General features: G+C 47.1%; 1 protein-coding gene across 2 annotated transcripts in view; it reads left to right on the top strand.

Annotated features, from left to right (window-relative positions):
* Nucleotides 1–487: 487 nt before the first annotated feature.
* nkd2b (NKD inhibitor of WNT signaling pathway 2b) overlaps nucleotides 488–18,934 on the top strand; it is a 28,394-nt gene continuing 9,947 nt past the window's right edge. For both annotated transcript variants that reach the window (XM_049026920.1, XM_049026919.1), the window contains exons 1-3: nucleotides 488–788; nucleotides 906–932; nucleotides 1,021–1,109. In XM_049026920.1, coding sequence (XP_048882877.1) covers nucleotides 764–788; nucleotides 906–932; nucleotides 1,021–1,109 — 141 coding nt within the window. In that variant the 5' untranslated portion in view covers nucleotides 488–763. The remainder of the gene's footprint in view (nucleotides 789–905; nucleotides 933–1,020; nucleotides 1,110–18,934) is intronic.

Here is an 18,934-nt window from a genome sequence, read left to right as displayed (position 1 = left end):
ACTTGAATTCATGTCACACAGACGCTTGAGCCAGACATTCTCAGCAAATACTGACTGCTCATGTAGATCTTTCTGGTTTGTTTATGTTGTTGTTGTTGTTTACCTAGTGAAACTAATAATACTTTATTAAATGTCTTTACCTAAACTGATTTATATTTTTTATTATGCTATCAGTATAGCATAATAAATATTTATCACAGGCTAATTATAAAAATTTGTTATAAACGTTTATGATCACGCCACGTCAGTAAGGGAGCTCCATCAGTTTCAACTTATACCTCAACGGAGAGGATTTACTTACTACACCATCTGTTCAAGAATAAACCTATGTCCTTGGCGGGGGCTTGAGCTCTGTTCTCTGTCTTGTCAGTTTGTCATCAAATTGGATCCAGTTAAGACCGCTCTGGGTCGGCACAAAACGAAATAAAAAGTGCAGCCAATAGAGGACGCCATTAACACTGTGGGTTTGCGAGCGTGTTCTCGACTTTAAACTGTTGCTCGTTCAGGCGCAGTCAGTGGTGGGGCAGCTCCCTTTCGCTCCGTGTGATTTCAGCGCAAAGTGACCCGTTTAGCAGAAAGTGACCCCACCACTGAGAAATAACAATGCACGTGATCGCTCTGTAAAAAACAGAGCATATTTCCATACAAATTTGCGCTTTGAGCAATGGACATAATCTAATCATGTCGATTAAGTTACATCTACATCGCTGAACGATTGCTCTATGGAGTTCTAACTTAACAAGAACCTTTCCTGTGAAATAAAATGGGCAAACTTCAATCAAAACACGGTAAGCAATAATGTGGAGTTAAAACAAAGTACTTTTAATACGAGTATTCATATTAAATGAAAGTGCAGGTTGTAAATTATTTCTTGTATTTTCTTTTTTTTTGCAATTAAAATCTAGCTTGCAAACGTAGAGAAAACCCTGAAGGTGAGTATCGTCTTTTCTTTTAAGCTCTGATGTATGCATGACATGACATTTATTCTATTTTGCTTACACTGACTTTGCTGTTTTGCAGGAGACAGTTTGGTCATAAGCGCCTCCCGTAGGGGGATAGAAGAATTCGAGCGCTTCGGTGCTGCAGAGCGTAAAATAAAAGATGCGCAGGTAAGAAGGCACTCTGTAGGGGACAAGATTTAATAACGTTTCCGCGCAATTCAGTGGCAATGCCTGCATGAACACGGAATCCTTATTGTGTTTTTGCCCGTATCACTTACTATTTAAAAATCGATTTGTGTATGCTACTTAATTTTCTGAATGCAACGAATACAATTGCAGGCAACACTGCTTAAAATAAGCAATAGAAATTGCACTTATTATAACCCGAGAATGCCTGGGGAGGCTGACTTGGGTTAATTCTGATGGGCCACTAGATGGTTCGCGATTAAGAGGTTGGTTCAGTGACTTAAATGATTTGTTAAACCACTGTGTATGTAAATTGTGGTACACGGGGCTTATTTTCTGTACAGGACTATTTAATAACAGTGAAAAGTTGAGGTACTAGTAATAGGTTAAGCCCTTGTTCGTTTTAGTAAATGTTTAGAAGTAAATGTGTGTTAATTATTCACGGCAGGGGGTGGTGTTCATATCAACTCCAAAGGCTTAAATGCATTGCTAAACTTTAAACACTTTAAGGCTGACCCGTTTCTAAGGAAAGTAAGATGAAAGAGTGATCTGCACACATTTGTCATTCATTCATCTACCTAACGCTTGGAACGAAAACAGTTGCTTTTAACCGGAAATTTCTTGCCACTTCTACTGTAGTTCGTTTTCCTGGCTCCACAGCTGCGATAAATTATACGAGCAGCTACAGCAATACCAATTTTAAAAGTTTAGCATACTCGATTGCTGAAAAGAGCCATTTCTTTAAAAGAGAGATCATTTATTCTTACACGTCGTTGCAAATGGAAATAATTTACGACAATGTATGCTTCCAATAACTGCTTTCAATAACAGCAGTTGCTTTTGTCTTCAAGCTGGAAAAGCGATACATATGTTTCTTCTTTAGAACTGTCATAAATTCAGCCCCAGCGTCCCACTGGTTATATGTGCCAAAAGAATGACTCATTCTTACATAAATAAACAAATGGATTAATAAATAAAATTATCCTTTGGCAACAGAATGCACGTGCCGGGTGTGAGAGCCGCGCCGCCGCGTCATTCGTCATGCTTCCCAGCAGGGCGAAATGGCCTGTAGCACCGAGGCTCTGGCACCAGTAATCAGGAAATATTCACCTCTCATACGAGCAGTAACAGCAAATGTCTGTCCAGGTAACTTGCCACGTCTTGAACCGACATCACCACTGCCAGAGGTTTAATCTTCTAAACGAAAGGTCGGTGTCCCCCGGCTTAGAGGGTCAGTCAGATTCATGCCTCAGTGCCATTTGCACTGTTAGTTCGACTCGGGTATGTCTCTCCATAAATAAATTGCGCCAGTGCTGGAACGTCTCATAATATCAGTTTGAGTAGTTCCTCGATTAATTAGTAATGCCTGAATTTTACGTAAACAGTCAGTTAGGGGGTGCTGTGGTTAGCATGGTCTTCCTACACTCCTGCTCTTATGGGGCTTCCTCACACAGTCCAAAAACACTCTAAGGTGAACTGGAGTTTCCAGATTGTCTGCAGGTGTGAATATGTGTGTGAACAGTGTGTGTGCCCTGCAGTGGGATGTCACTAGCTCCTGGGATAAGGTCCTGATTAAGGTTTCTAGAAAATGGATGGGGGGACCGTCAGTCATTATGTAAAGGCTATAGAGGAAAGTCCCAATGTGCAATAGAGATGCAGCCCAAAGGTTTGTGACTGTAAAGTATATTGGCTGGTGCTGCTGGTTGGCGGCGCTGGGTTGAGGCGCTGGCTGGAGGCGCTGATTGGAGGCACTGGGTGGGGGCGCTGGTTGGTGGCGCTGGTTGGCGGCGCTGGGTGGAGGCGCTGGCTGGAGGCACTGGTTGGCGGCGCTGGGTGGAGGCGCTGGCTGGAGGCGCTGGTTGGAGGCCCTTGGTGGAGGCGCTGGTTGGAGGCGCTGGTTGGCGGCCCTTGGTGGAGGCGCTGGTTGGCGGCGCTGGTTGGCGGCACTGGGTGGAGGCGCTGGTTGGCGGCACTGGTTGGAGGCGCTGGGTGGAGGCGCTGGTTGGCGGCGCTGGTTGGAGGCGCTGGGTGGCGGCACTGGGTGGAGGCGCTGGTTGGAGGCGCTGGTTGGAGGCGCTGGTCGGCGGGGCTGGTTGGCGGCGCTGGGTGGAGGCGCTGGTTGGCGGCACTGGTTGGCGGGGCTGGGTGGAAGCGCTGGTTGGCGGCCCTTGGTGGAGGCGCTGGTTGGCGGCCCTTGGTGGAGGTGTTGGTCGGCGGCGCTGGGTGGTGGCGCTGGCTGGAGGCGCTGGGTCGTGGCGCTGGCTGGAGGCGCTGGCTGGAGGCGCTGATTGGCGGTGGGACAGACAGCCAGCCGCTGTTGCTTTATGGGGAATAGCCCCTGTTTCTCTGACAGCTATCGGCCCCTGAGGAACTCTTTGCTAATCCAGCTCGTGCAGACCTCAGCTGGTGAGACACTGGATATGAGGCTTTGGCTCTGGACGGACACTGGATATGAGGACTGATGTCATGGCTGCTGGCGGAATCACTGGGCGTAGTGCTTCCCCTCAAAAATAGCTTGTGCTCCCACGGGGCAAGTATTTGTGACATAATATTACATCACTCTAATTTGAGTGTGGTGCTGAAAGATCTGGGCTGAAGGCGTAATGATGAAGAAAAGTTACAAGGGTCTCTGTGAAGAGAAACAGGGTCCCCCAGACATGGGGGAGGGGGCCCGTATCAGAGCTATTACCCACCCAGCGACAGTCAATTAAAAAGCAATTTTCTTCACGCCAGAAGTCCTTTGGTGTCCCCCTGAGGAAGACCACCATCAGTGCAATCTTTGTAGCTTGGTGATAGAGGGGGGGTTGCACTTTTAATTTAATCGGAGACCTTGCTTTGATTCTTTTTTTTCTGTAGCCAAACCTCCACTCATACACACACCAAGATTGACAAATGGGGTCTTTTAAAAATAATCCATTTGATAATGTAACTTTCAGACTGATTACTTGTGCTTAAATTGAATTAGGACAGTAGGCAGCAAGGGCCTAGGTTTTGTTATAGATGGGAGGGACATATTCCGACCAATAATGTGGGAGGACCGTGTGCTTTTGGGGGGGTTGGGGGAGTTCGGCACTGATTTAGTCCTTTTCAATGTCGAAACCAAACTATGTCCTTGCTTGGCAGTAGCATCCTGTTGAGATAAAGGTCAGACTGATGCCTTGACATGGAAAACAGCTATAAAAGTTGATGGTATCTCTGAATAGTAAAGACACCTGTAGTGTCTTTTGTTTATCTCGTCACTGTTGCCCCGATTAGCTAGTTTGGAAAATCTGCAGTATATTGGTGAAACCAGGGAGTGTCTGAAGACCAGCAGCAGTCTTGGGGAAGATACTGACAAAAGTAACCCATTAAAGGCAGGGGTGGAAAGTTCAGGTCCAGAAAGTAGAAGTCCAGACCGAGGTTTTGTTTCAACCAACCAGTTGAGTCCTCTGTCACTGTGACTCTTTATACTCGACTGGTTGGTTGAAACAAAACCTTGGTCTGGACTTTTACTTTCTGGACCAGAACTTTCCACCCCTGTCTGTAATGGATTACATTTGTCAGTAAATTTCCCAACACCAACCAGCTGAAGATGGTCAAGCAGTTACGTGTTTTTAGCATTTAGCAAAATAGACAAATTGGAAGGGCCTTCTCACAGCTTCTGCCAGCCAGGAGGTTGTTCTTTAGGAGGCCAGCAGGGTATATCTGTGCTTCTTGGTTAGGCCTCAGTCTACCTCACGCAGTCTTCATATCTAATTGTGAAGTCTGTGTAGTACGTGTGACCTTCCCCTAATCCCCTATCCTTGGCTCTCCTGAAGACCACGACAGCTCTCTCTCAGTGAGAAGGATCCCCATTTCCTCTATCCATGCAGCCCACTGCTGACTAACGGCTGCAAGAAACAGATGTCGCCGTGAAATACGCAAACGGAGCGTGTGTTTCAGGGGGAGGCAGAGGGAAGGCATGCGCTGTGCATTTTGGGCTTGGCCTCCATAGAAAAGCCATGCCCCCCCCACATCTCCCAGCAGAGGAACGTATAATGGAGTGCAGCTGCACAGCGGTCGAGGCAGAATTAAAAAAGTAAAAGAAAATAAAGCGTGTGAGAGGGATACCTGCAAGAGGCCGTGTGTGTTATTGCTCTTTGTTTGACTGTTTTTATTTTATTTATATGGGTTTTTTCACACATGGTCTCACCTTTTCTGTTTTTTAACATTTTAGGTACATTTCCTGAACAGGAATGTTTACAAAATGTTCCAGGTCCTTCTTACTAAAGAGCAAGCACTGGAGTAAAAGGCTGACATCAGCTCAGGATGGATCATCTATGTCAGCATTCGTTCTTAATTTGCAGCTGAATGAATTTAATTCAGAGGCTTTAATAGTTGTTTATAAAGGCTCCTACAGCCTGCTGTTCTCAGGCCTAGGAATGGCATCTAACCGAAGCTGCAGATCAGAGCCCTTTTCTATTTAAGCTTGAAGCAAACCGATGAAACGGTTAACAGACGTGCAGGACTTTTCTTCGGTCTGAATAAGTAACCTGGCAGGAGGGGGGGGGGGGGGCGGGCACTGACATGTAGGTGCCCTGCTGTAAGAATAATCCAGTCAGGTCTTTTCCAGTGAAATGTCAAACGGTAACGGCAGATATAAATACCGCTTTGGAGGAATGCATCAGCTGTACAGCTGAATGTGGAGTGTAAGAAGCACATCTGCAGTTCAGTCGGCTGCACCTGGGCCGAACTGCGCCCGGAAAAACCTGATATCGATTTGGAAAATACCATTGCTGGATATATTGTGATTTTGTCTGTGTCGTCTTGCTCATACTACAAAGGCAGGAGTACTTCCATAGAGTGACCAATGAACCTTTGTGGTTTAACTACCCAAGGATTTTACCTGTCGTGGTTCTTTCCACTCGGAAGTGGTGTTCACAGTATGGCAGCTGGCTAATTTAAAGTAACGCTTGTCTTGTCTCTCTTGATATCTTTGGTCATGTGACTGCAGAGACTTAGCTATTATGCTGCAAGACAGGAGTCTCTGAGCTTATTACAGTAAAAAGCACGACTTCTAGGAAAATAAGCCGATGGGGGCTCGTAGCTCGCGGTCGTCACGATAGTGACCACTGCTCTAAAATTTTTAAATAAAAATATTTTTAAAATGTGATTTCTTAGTTTTTTCCGCTTTCTTAATGTGTATTAAAAAGGAGCAACACGTTTATGAATTGTTATGGGATCTTTAAAAGAGTAAGAATTTTGCATTGTTGTAAAAGAAATGTGACACGTGGACTGAAGGTTTAAAATGAGCCTGTCACCATTGTAAGAAATATGCAGGCCGGGGTTCCAGGGTTTCATTTCCTGCAGTGGAGAGACAGTTCAGCCAAGGCGGCTGAAACATACCTAGCCAGCTGAAATGCTCCTCGACGTCCACGTCTCTCGGAGATTGGTAGCCTGGCTTTAAGCTCTCTGTCTCATTATTCAGGTAAATTTCTGACAAGAGGCAATGCTGTGTTTTTGAGACACATACTAGGTGGAGTACGCTGAAGCCATATGTCGGTGGAAGAGGTAGGGTCCCCCCCCCCCGCCCACCCCGGTGTCGTCAGGCAGGCCAAGGTGGAGTGGGACCCCGAAGCTGTCTGGCACTCACTTCAAAGGCGAAGTGGAAAGCTATGAAGGGTCTCTGGTATCAGTGGAGTCACTGCTCGTTCCCGAGGACTGTAAAAACATGGAGTTATGGCGCAAGAGTAGGAAAGACACTCCGTCTGGTCTTATTCTTTGGGTGAGGGATGCAGCTTTAGGACAGGAAATGGATGATAAAGCTGGATTTTAGGGGAGCCATTTTTAGTAATAAATGCATTGCAAACGTCAGATGGTGAGGCTGTGTAGATGTTCACTCTTTGATACTTTAAAACATGGAAATTCAGCTGAACTTCAAACTCTCGGGTTGCGTGAATAGTCATCAAATACAAAGACATCCCTCTGTCAGCTCTGGAAGAAAAGTAGTACAACTTTCTAGAAATTTAGCCACAAGCACATGAAGTGCGGTTAAGGCTTCCTTTGGGCTCTGTTTGTCAGTTTGGACATAAGAGCAGCGTGGAGAGCATCTGCCACCTACACAGTGTCACCTTCCAGACGTCTCTGCTGCTCCTCGCTATTTATTCTTCCCCTCTGAAGTTTAACTTACGGAGTGAGATGTAATGAGAGTGCTGGCCTTGTGTTTAAGTGTGATATTATGGTCTCTTCCGGGCTGGGGGGGAGGCGTGCAAATGTGTCTGAGCTTCTTTTGAAGGGACACAGAGACGGCTGTTTATTTCTGTTCGTTACTTTTCCTTCTTTTCTTTTCCTTCTTTTCTTTTCCTTTCTTTTCTTTTCTTTTCCTTTCTTTCCTCTTCTTTTCTGTCTTAACTCGAGACTGGCTTCACAAGAAGAGCTCTGTGATTCTTCATTTCCAACTCCAAGGCATGTGGCGGGCATCCAGAACAGCGGGGTCTTTCAGAGCTGCTGCGGCGCACATCTGCTCCTGGTTTGGAGGGGGGAGAGGGGCCCTGGTGGAAATGGCATGGGGGGGGGGGGTTTTCTTGCGCTGATATGCCTGGGATGTGAGGGACATGGAAGGAGGTGTTGGGTAACCCTGAATCTTCGCAGCCTGGGAGGTGAAGGTGCTTTAACTTTGGCCTTTGGACAGGCGGCACAAAGCGCTGGATTAGTCACCCCCCCTTTTTTGAGCCTGAGATTTTTTTCCTCATATGAGGTTTTAAAGTCCCCCTCCCCCATAAAGGTGAAACCTGGCTGCCTTCTGATCTCCTCTGCCCTTGGTAGGTGTACACCCTCCACCCTCCCATGCTGCCTCGGGACGGCGGACCTCCGCGCTCGCTGCCAGCGCCTCAAGCACTTTGAAATACGATACCGCCGTTTCCACCCCAGGTGTCTGTCTGCACACGTGTGTCTGCGTGTGTGTCTGCGCGCGTGTGTCTGCACATGTGTGTCTGCGCGCGTGTGTCTGCACATGTGTGTCTGAGTGTATGTGTCTGCTCACCTGTGTCTGCACATGTGTGTCTGCGTGTGTGTCTGCGCGTGTGTGTCTGCACATGTGTGTCTGCGTGTGTGTCTGCGCGTGTGTGTCTGCACATGTGTGTCTGCGTGTGTGTGTCTGTGCGCGTGTGTCTGCACATGTGTGTCTGCGTGTGTGTGTCTGCACATGTGTGTCTGAGTGTATGTGAATGCGCACCTGTGTCTGCACATGTGTGTCTGCGTGTGTGTCTGCGCGTGTGTGTCTGCGCGTGTGTGTCTGCGTGTGTGTGTCTGCGCGCGTGTGTCTGCACATGTGTGTCTGCGTGTGTGTGTCTGCGCGCCTGCATCTGCACATGTGTGTCTGAGTGTGTGTGTCTGCACATGTGTGTCTGAGTGTATGTGTCTGCACATGTGTGTCTGCGCGCGTGTGTCTGCACATGTGTGTCTGCGTGTGTGTGTCTGCGCGCGTGTGTCTGCACATGTGTGTCTGAGTGTGTGTGTCTGCACATGTGTGTCTGAGTGCGTCCACCTTCCTGTCTGTGATCTGCATGACCTGTGTCTTGGAAACAGCGTTTTAAATTCTGGCAGCCAGGTTGTGTGTTTATTTACACGGGGATATTTTTTACTGCCCACTGAAGCTGTTTGCTCACTTTTGGCAGAAGCCCCTCCCCAGCACATGTTATTTCAGGGGGGTGTAGCTGTCTTTTAGCACGTCTCTTAAAACTGTAGTAATAGGCAGCCTGACGGTCATAGTAGAGAGTTGTAGTCCAGGTGGCCGTCTTAGACGTGGAAACTATCGTGTGGTTCTGTGTTATTAGATATGTTACGTTTGTTATGAAGAAAGGTGGGCCTGACGCCTCTGGGGCTGGGGGAGTGAATCCCACCCCCGGCTTCATGTGCGTGGAGCTTGCATGTCCGGGCAGCTTTCCCTAGGCTCTCTCTTTCCCTCCCACTGCTTCAACACATACGGTAAAGTGAATTTGCACCTGGAAAATTGCCCATGGTGTGTGAGTATGTGTTTCTGTGTGTGTGTGTGTGTGTGTGTTTGTGTTTGTGTGTGAGTGTTTGTCTGTGTGTGTGTGTGTTTGTGCGGTGTGTGTGTGTTTGTATGTATGTGTGTGTGTGTGTGTGTGGTGTGTGTGTGTTTGTATGTATGTGTGTTTGTGTGTGTGTGTTTGTATGTGTGTGTGTGGTGTGTGTTTGTTTGTATGTATGTGTTTGTATGTGTGTGTTTGTATGTGTGTGTGTGTGTGTGTGTGGTGTGTGTGTGTTTGTATGTATGTGTGTTTGTGTGTGTGTGTTTGTATGTGTGTGTGTGGTGTGTGTTTGTTTGTATGTATGTGTTTGTATGTGTGTGTGTGTTTGTATGTGTGTGTGTGGTGTGTGTGTTTGTGTGTGGTGTGTGTGTGTTTGTATGTATGTGTGTTTGTATGTGTGTGTGTGTGTGTGTGGTGTGTGTGTGTTTGTATGTATGTGTTTGTCTGTGTGTGTGTGTGTGTGTGTGTGTGTATCATCATGGCCTGGCATCTCATCCGCGATGTCCCCATCCTTGTGTCCTCTGCCTCCCGGGTTACACTCCGGACAGTGCATCCCTGTTCCACGCCTTTCATCTTGCGCGTACAGTAGTGGGAATTCCCACGGTGGCTTATGAAGACAGTCGGCATTTGTGCAGAATGGCCTTGAGAAGTATGGTGTCTCACTCAACTCCTACCGCCTGAAATAGTGGACTTTCTTTGGTTGTATTTGGCTGCAGCGATGATGCACGAAACATTCGGAGGTCTGGAAAATATGAGTGAGATTAATACACTTCCCACCCATTTACAACGGCAATAACAATTAAAGCGGTCGCACGGGGGGCTGGTAAATCAGCAGGGACCCCCGGCAGTCCTGGATGATGGTGTTTAAATGGCCCGCACCACCGGCTCAGCTCGGGGGGGGGGGGGGGGGGGGGGCTCAGGCTCTCTGCTGCTCCTTGTAGGAAAGAAAATACCCCAGTCGGAGGCCAGGTCTCGCCCTGGACGTTTCTTGGCGCGGGCTGCAGAACTCTGCTCTTTTCGCCTTTGATCTGGCCTTGAGGCCCAGCCAAGCAAAGCACAGAGGTGCTCAGAACTTGCTGCATTTTAGGGTGTAAGGTAGGTTTCCACATGATCCCTGGTTCCGCTGCTGTGGCCTTCAGTTCCCTGCCAGCTGGACCTTCTGACTACAGGGAAGGTCCCATGTCATTTTGTTAAGCTGCTTGTAACTATTAACCTGAAGTTGTATTAAGTTGTTAGTACCATTTGCCGGTTTATACATGAATGCTTGTTTCGACATGTAAGCATATAATAAGCATATGATCAATATTCAGGGATTATTAGTGTTTTTCTGGAGTATCTTAAGATCTTTTGCAAAGCCTTGATGAAGTGGCCTTCAAAATGTAATGCGGAAAACTCTAATCCCAACATGAATATCTTAACCCCCACCCACCCCCTACCCTAACCCTAAGTAACCAAAAAAATACGAGATTTTTGGCATTTTTAGTTTTTTGATTGCAGTCACAGATCTTTGTGGGGACCTGAAAGACGTCAAAATAACAGGTTTTTTTTATCAGATTGTAGGGAGCATTTGGTACCCACAATGTAGTTATAAACATAATCCACACACACACACACACACACGTCTTCAATTAATGGGACTAGAGATCTTTCCGAAAGAAATGTTCAGTTTTGTTAATGTCCCCTTTGGTTTTAATGATAGCCTTTTTATGTGATATTTTGCCTGATTTGCTGGCATTGGACTAGCCTGGAATAACTTTTAATATGTTTTTTTAAAAAGCCTAAATGTTTTTATTAAGATTGATGTTTTCTTTGAAAGCTTAAAAACACGACATGACACATTCTTTCCATACATACTCGCACATATAACCCTGTCCTGTGCTTATTGAATGTCTGTTTGTGTTTCCTAATAGAAATACTAAGTACATTTACACCTTTTTCTTAATGAGGTAGTAGAATTTAAGGTACAAGGAAAGAAAATCTAATTTGTTATTGGAGTACACCGCTGGTCTCCATAAAATGAAAAAGTTCAATAAGTGTCATTATTTTAACAAGTTGAGCAAATATCGACTTACATGTTAACTAATTGTGTGAAATCAAACAAGATTTCCTCGTCTTTGGATACGGCCTCATGCATAAACTTTGTTAATGAAAGTAGTTTTTGTGGATGTTTTCTTTCTCTAAGGGTTTACAATTTGTGAAGCTTCGTGATGAACGGGCCTTCGCTCTGGACCAGCCTGCAGCTTTGACAGGACCATCTTTATCATATCTGTCTTTGCGGAGAAGACAGTAGAAAGTAGAGAAATGACCCCAAAACCTACAGTTCAGTTGTTGATTCTGAGACGGTTTTTGTTGGTCTTAGTAGTTGAGGTTGTTTAGGCGATGTGATTTTAAACATAACTGTGAGGAATCAGCTAAAGATTTATCGATGTTGCTGGACTAATTAGGTTCAGTTCACGTTGCCTAGGTGACGAACACTGCAGTGTCTCCAATGGGCTGATACTCCGAGATGGGCCCGCAGGTGCATGTCTGAGGGCCTCACGGAGCCTCTGCTCTCCATGTGCCTCCCAGGATGCGGAAGGGAGCCCACGGCCGTGCTGTCCGTCGGCACACAGGAATAACAAACAGGAGAACGAGAGGGGGGGGCTGCATGGTCGACCGGCTGTTTTGTTTTGTTGTGGGCCTGCTGGACATCTGTGGAACACATCATGTGGAACACATCACACTGTGCTCCCTAAAACACTCACATTCTTATACTGTTTAAAACAATCATCTAATGGATCATTTTCTTCCTTTTTCAAACAAGTAATAGTGATAATAACAGAAAAAGGAATTAGGAGTCTGGTTGTTAGTGGTTGTCAGACAGATCTGTGGCTCAACATGAAGTAAAGATGAAATGCTAATTAAGGGTTGCGGCACACAGGTTAAGGGCCATGTCAGAGGACATGGTACATGGTATATGGTACATGGTATATGGCACATGGTATATGGTACATGATACATGGTATATGGTACATGGTATATGGTACATGATACATGGTATATAGTACATGGTATATGGTACATGATACATGGTATATGGTACATGATACATGGTATATGGTACATGGTATATAGTACATGGTATATGGTACATGGTATATGGTACATGGTATATGGTACATGATACATGGTATATGGTACATGGTATATGGTACATGGTACATCCTTGATGGGTGCCAGTCACAAGAAATGGGAATTTCACTGGAATTTTGCAGGAATGCCCTTTCACCTAAACCATGTATATTTAGTCTATGAAAGGAGACCAGAGTCTTGGCAATTCCACATACACCAACCCATCCATCCATCCATCCATCCATCCATCCATTTCTTTATCCTGTACAAAGTCACAGTGTGAGTCTGTATCCTATCCCGAGAAACATGGGACATGAACCAAAGGGATGCCAGTCTATCTGTCAATATTAATGTAATAAAAATAAAACTGTATATTATAAATAAATATAACATCTAAAAGTGCAGCCTAATATGAGCTAATTTACAATGTAACGTACCGCTGACCTAACCAAGCAGAGTTGTGCTATCAAAGGATGATCACATGATTGATGCTTCAGTACTTGCTAACATAAAATAACAGGAGTGGTGTGTTATGTGCGCTGTCTTCAGTGACAGGAGATTACGTAATCCTCCACCTTGCTGTCCGTCAACGGCAGTGAAGAGATCAGCATCCACCCCCTCCCCCCCCCCCCCCCGGCGGGTCCTTCAATACAGCGAACCTCCGCCCCCTCCCTCACCCATGTGAATTTGACCCGGGGAAATGCACCCACATCTGAAAGCGATTAGGAGTGGCTTCAAAGCGCATAGTGGACTTTGCCGGCGGCTCAGAGTGCTGAGGCCATGGCGGGGGTGCGTTGCATGCATGCCGTCACCCCCACGCTCTCCCCGGGCGACCCTGTCATACTTACCGAATCTCATTCGTTATTTATACTTATTACTGTTTTGCTGTGTAGTCCGTGGTTTGCCTGAATAAAATTGGAGTTTTTAATGGAGCGTTTCTGCTTAGTTGTCCTGTCTAAGGTCCAACAGTAGCTCTCCAGGGGTCTCTTTAAAGCTGCAATTTTATCCCCGTCTGGTTCCTGCATGGGTGCCGATTTAATTCCTCTGATCCTCAAATATAAAAATTCGTATTTGTTTTTTTTTTTTTTTTTTATGATTTTTTACCAATATGGAAGTGTTTCCCAATCCAGTTCGCGGGAACCCACGGTCAGTTCACGTTTGTGCTCCCTCCCAGCTTCCAGCAAAAACATGGACTGACTGTGGGACCCTGAGGACCGGATTGGGAAACTGCAATACGGCAGTGCAGCCTGGGTAAAGATGTCAGAGGCAGAATGGACTCCTGTCTGTCCCATTGCTGTCGGTTGTTTGCTTAGCAGTCTGTGGGAGGCTGTTTCCGTCTGGTCGTTCCGTCCATCCGCCCAGGACAGGTCCCATCAGGATGGGAGCCCAATCCAAAGTGCCGCTGTTAGGAGAGCTGCCCCCCTCCTGCCCCCCCCGACCTCATTCCTGTGATCAGTGGCCTCTTCTCCTTTTTTATGTTTTTCGTTTCTCTGGGCTCAGTCCACTTTGAAGGCAGATTAGAGGATTTCCATTTATTGGGTTCCTTCAAAAGGAAATGAAAAGTATACAAGAGCTCATATTGTGCTGGTAAGTTTAAAATATCTGCCCTTTCAATGAGGAGCCCCACATATTAAGCAAGAATGTTATTTCTCTTCTCTTTTTCCTTTTCTGGAGCTGAATCTGGAGTTGCTCAGATGAAAATGCAGTGAAATCCTCCAAAGCCCTTGAGAATAGCCAGCGGCTGAGCTGAGGAGGCCCAGGGGGCCCTTGGCCCTTTGCTGACATGACGGAATGTGGTCGCTCTGTGCGTGTGACTCGCCGTGTTCGTATGCATGTGTGCGAGTGTAAAGGCTCAGCTATACACCTGCTGGATACAGGGTCCATTGTGATCCAGGACTGGCTAAGAGGTAGGGATGGACTGACCGATGGATGGATATAGGGTGTGGTGTGAAACATTCTGTTGGACAGACTCTCCCTGGGTTACAATGGAGTTCTGATAAACCTATCCTAAGGCAGAAATATCGTAAAGTGAAAATGCATTTTAATACAGAACACCTAACCTGATCATAGCCTAGCCTAACTTAAAAACATACTTTTATAAAAAAGTGTTGAATACCTCATGTGATTTAGTGAATAATGTACTGAAAGTGAAAAACAGAATGGAATTAGAGTACCCATCGTGGAGTCAAAATATCGTACCGGATCATCACAGCCCGAGGACACATACTGCAGCGTTAAGAAAGGGTGGAAGTCGTCACACAACAATCAGTTACAATTAGTTCAATGTATTAATTTTACATTTCCAGACTCATTTGAAATAACAGGAAACTTCAAGAGATGCCAAACTGAGACAGAAATGATTAACATAATCAAATAACTGCAAGCGTAAAATGTCAGTCTCAAAATAAACTTTAATTCCTTTTTATGCATCGCTGTTAATATGCAGTGTGAACTATCCAAGTGGGGCGGCTTGGTGGTGCAGTGGTTAGCACTGTAGCCTCACACCTCTGGGACCCGGGTACCCCCATGCAGTTCGCATGTTCTCCCCATGTCGTCGTGGGGTTTCCTCTGGGTACTCCGGTTTCCCCCCACAGTGCAAAAACATGCTGAGGCTGATTGAGTTACTAAATTGCCCATAGGAGTGCATGTGTGAGTGACTGGTGTGTGATGCCCTGCGATGGGCTGGACCCCCTCCTGGGTTGTTTCCGGATAGGCTTGTGACCCAGTAGTATAAGCGGGTTGGAAAATGGATGGATGGACCTATCCAAGTCCTATGCATGGAGCAGTTACGGAAATGATGTTATTGCCGAAAGGACCCCCAGCTTTGGTTGGTCTTTCCTTTCACTGGCCACAGTCACTGCGCTCTCCTCCTGCCTGATCATAGCACCACAGGAATGTCTGCTCGGCACCACAGTGAACTCCAAGTCCACTGCGAAGTGGCGGCGGTCTCATCCCCACTTCCCTTCTCGGCTCCTCACTCCTTCTGGCCGCGTCTTGTGATTTGCATAGAGGTGCATCGCCTTAGTCACTCACCCATGGCTGGTACATTGCGCTTTTTTTGTGAAATTCGACCAAAGGACGTGTTGACGTGTCATCGGCGGCTCTGAGCTTCCAGTGTCCTTCTGCCCTCATAACTGGGGGATTTCTTTCGTTTTTTTTGCGCCCCGCGATGGGATGTCCGGGGAAAGGGCTTTGCAGCTGACCTTCCAGTGACCCCGGCCAGACATCACATCCGTGAGGAACTTCACATCTTGGAAGTAAGCTTGTTCTTACACCACCGTCAAGAATGCCTTCGGCACTGGGGGTGTGTGTCTGCGCTGGGGGGCACGCTGGGGCTGTAAACGAGGCTTTGACAGACAGCCTGGCCTGCTCCTGAACGAGAGGAATGCCTTCGGCACTGGGGGTGTGTGTCTGTGCTGGGGGGCACACTGGGGCTGTAAACGAGGCTTTGACAGACAGCCTGGCCTGCTCCTGAACGAGAGGAATGCCTTCATGAGCAGCTCTGACAGGTGGCTGCCAATAGCATTGGCACAAATTCTGCTTTTTCTGTGGAAAAAAACGATGAGGTTCACGTGCAGGATTTCAGACTCGAAATCCTGTGCCATTTCTGTGCTTTGTGCTGGGTTTTATTGCATTGGGCTTATTTTACACCTGGCCCTGCTCTCCCCAAACACTCCCTGTTTAAAATGAAGCCTTTTCCCCCTGAAGCTGACACATGGTGGTTTGTTCAACTTAACTGGGGCGACTGGATGCGACGTGGACCAGCCCACGCGTCGCTGGTATCTGTGGCATGTTCCGGCACTCCCGTGCCACTGCTGATGATTCCCTGCTATTGGCCGGCTGCCCTCACTCACTGCTGACCTGCCCAGGTTGTAGCTATGGTGTCTTTTACTGCCCCATCAGGAAACCTATATCGCTGTCTATGTCTATGTCGCTATCTGTATTTATATCTATATCTATATCCCTGCAAAATGGGAACCATTGGGAGGTGAATGTTCTCTGATCCACTTAAATGATATTTTGTTCAAATGCTAACTTCCCTTTCTGGGTTTTTAACAGATTTTCCACACAGCTGTTGTCTCCTTGCTGTGTGGTCTTTGCATTACCGTTCTTTCCCTTTTTTTCTGTCCTGCTGGTGCCGCCACAGCTGTGTGCCCTCTGACCCCATAACTAGGTCCATGTCGCTGCTACCTCCGTGCCCCCCCCCCCCCCCCCCCCCCCCCCACATTCCCGAGCCGCTGCGCTTTTGAAAGGATTCCGGAATGTGGAACAAATCTCCCAAGCTTCAGCGGCTCTGGTCCCTTCCCACGGGCAGCTCTCCCCCCATCCAGCGGGCGTGTGCAGGGGGGCTTTTCACGCCTGCCTGGAGGTCAGCCCCCCCCCGCCAGCTGTGACTGACACCCCCCCTGCGCGATGCCCTTCTCACCCCGCATTCCCAGTCTCCGTCACCATGGCCAGCAGTTGCGATACCCTTTCTTGTCTACATAAGTGCTGTTTACATGGTGCCTGTTTGTTGTTGTTACGCCATTTGTGTGTAAGTAGTTGTGGGTAACAGTATATAAGCTGCTCGGGTCTTATCTCAGGGCAGGATTTACTGTTTCCCAGTTTAAATGGACTTTATCTTCATTCACTTATGTTTAACCCAGACACCAAATGCTACAAGTTATTCAGCACCAAGAAACCCGGCTTCATGATACTGGCCCAGAGTAAAAGCAGCATTACTGTAGTATCTATCTATCAGTATTCTGTGAGCGTTCGGCCAGTTTGAGTCTTGCTTTCTCAAAGTTTAAATTTTCCAAAAGAAGTGAATGGGAGTCGTATGGGAGGGCTGCAGGGCATGGCGTTCTCTGCGTGGGGCTGGACAGGACGCCGTAGTGGCTGCTGCTATACAGGGTCCTGGTGGTCCGGAGTCTGTCCCAATAATGACGGGGACAGGGAATGACTGAAGATGGGCACCAAACCATCACAACGATTTCTTGACATTGAGTAACAGACATTATTAGACGCAGATTATGCTGCTGTTTTTATTGATAGTAAAATATCGGAGGCCTGTAAATCCATTAAGCAAAAACAGGCTTTTGCTTGTTTAGTGTCAGAGGTTGACAGGGTACTGAGAGCTCATTACAGCCCTGTTGATACTTGGCCCAGATCTGTGTTCTCCTGTCTCACCTCCATTCCCATGATGCCCTGTGCTCTGCCCTGAACTACAGAGTGCATTTGCTTGTTGCTGTTGGCTGAAGACTTAAAAACACGCCTGCAATGGCTGCGCCCTGAGCAGAAGTGCCTGCCCGCTCCCACCCTCCCCAACCACGTCGTACCCTGCCAGGGAACAGCGGAGCGTGATTCCTGCTGTTTGTCAATCTCCACGCCATGTCTGATCCCATCCGCTCCTCGCGCCCTGACGGCTCAGCACCAAGTCCCAAGAAAACGCTGAACATTTTTAAGCATGGGAACCTGTTGGTGCTGCTGGGAATAACAAGAAATAGACTAAAACACTTCTGGAAAAGAAATCACAGACAATTATAGTTCATATTCTTGGGGCTGGGTTAGACTTACCGCAGATGTGGCCACGCCCCAGCGCCCAGTACTGCCGGACCGTCCGGGTTCCTGGATGTTATCACTTCTTACACCATTGTGTACTTTGACCCCTGGCCTGGGGTGGCACTGTAGAGCAAAACTGTTCTTAGGTCATGTTTATGAAGTGTGGTACCAGTATTATATTAAGAATAACTATTTCAAACTAACTCTGCATTATATACTTGCAGTATACGAGGACATAGGTACATGGTGTTTAGTTACAGACATGCATTTTATTTTAGTTTGCAGTCATCTGGGAGTCTTTATAACCCCATAGTGCGGAATCATAAAAATGTGGGTATTTCTGGACTTCCTCAGTCACGCTTTCTGTGACTCCACATCCACTGGCCATGTTTGTTTGCAGTCTGATCAGAGATGGTAGAGAAGGTGCTTAGAAGGTGCTTATACACCATTGTCTCCTTTCTGACTTCCTGCTACGTTTCTCCTGGTCAGTGAGTGATCGAGCACGATCGTGTCACAGGACAGCTGCGATGTCTGTGTCATTTACATTGTTGATTGGTACACGCCCTCGTCTGTGCCCCCCCTCCTGCTGTGTGTGCCCCCCCTCCTGCTCAGCACTGTTTTCACATGCGACCTGCTGTGTATAAATGCTACACAACAGCTTCATGCTCTGTGGCACATCGGAGTCGGCATTAAGCATAAACCAGCCCTTACAACAGCGCTTTAGAAAGCCAGTGATGTTTGAATAGACTATTGAAAATGTCCATATGGTTTTCAGAGGACAAAAATATGACAAGTTATCATATGTGAAAAGGAAAATTATCGTCCTGTGAAGAAAGCGCATTTCCAAAACCATCAATTTGCTTTTCTGACCCGATTTAGGAGCACTGGGCAGGACGGAGTGTTTAAAGTCCGTTTTCTGCGGCAGTGAGAACAAGCAGGCCGAATGGCAAATTGAAAAGAATAAGCAGCGTGAGCATAACCGCTGGCCGGTGTCTGGAGCCAGGCGACGCATCGCCAGTCATTACAGGCCAGGAAGTTTCTCCGCTGTGTGCATTTACCAAGCTGGCGTGGCTGCGGTCTGTCAAGCGGCAACGATGCTGGATCTCCGAACCCTAATCTAGCGGGGCCTGGTGAGCCTGTCTC

The sequence above is a fragment of the Brienomyrus brachyistius genome, chromosome 9 (genome assembly GCF_023856365.1).
Source record: "Brienomyrus brachyistius isolate T26 chromosome 9, BBRACH_0.4, whole genome shotgun sequence".
In the NCBI taxonomy this organism is placed as follows: Eukaryota; Metazoa; Chordata; class Actinopteri; order Osteoglossiformes; family Mormyridae; genus Brienomyrus; species Brienomyrus brachyistius.
The sequence above is the reverse complement of the archived record's forward strand: the minus strand, read 5'-3'. Positions and strand labels throughout refer to the sequence as shown.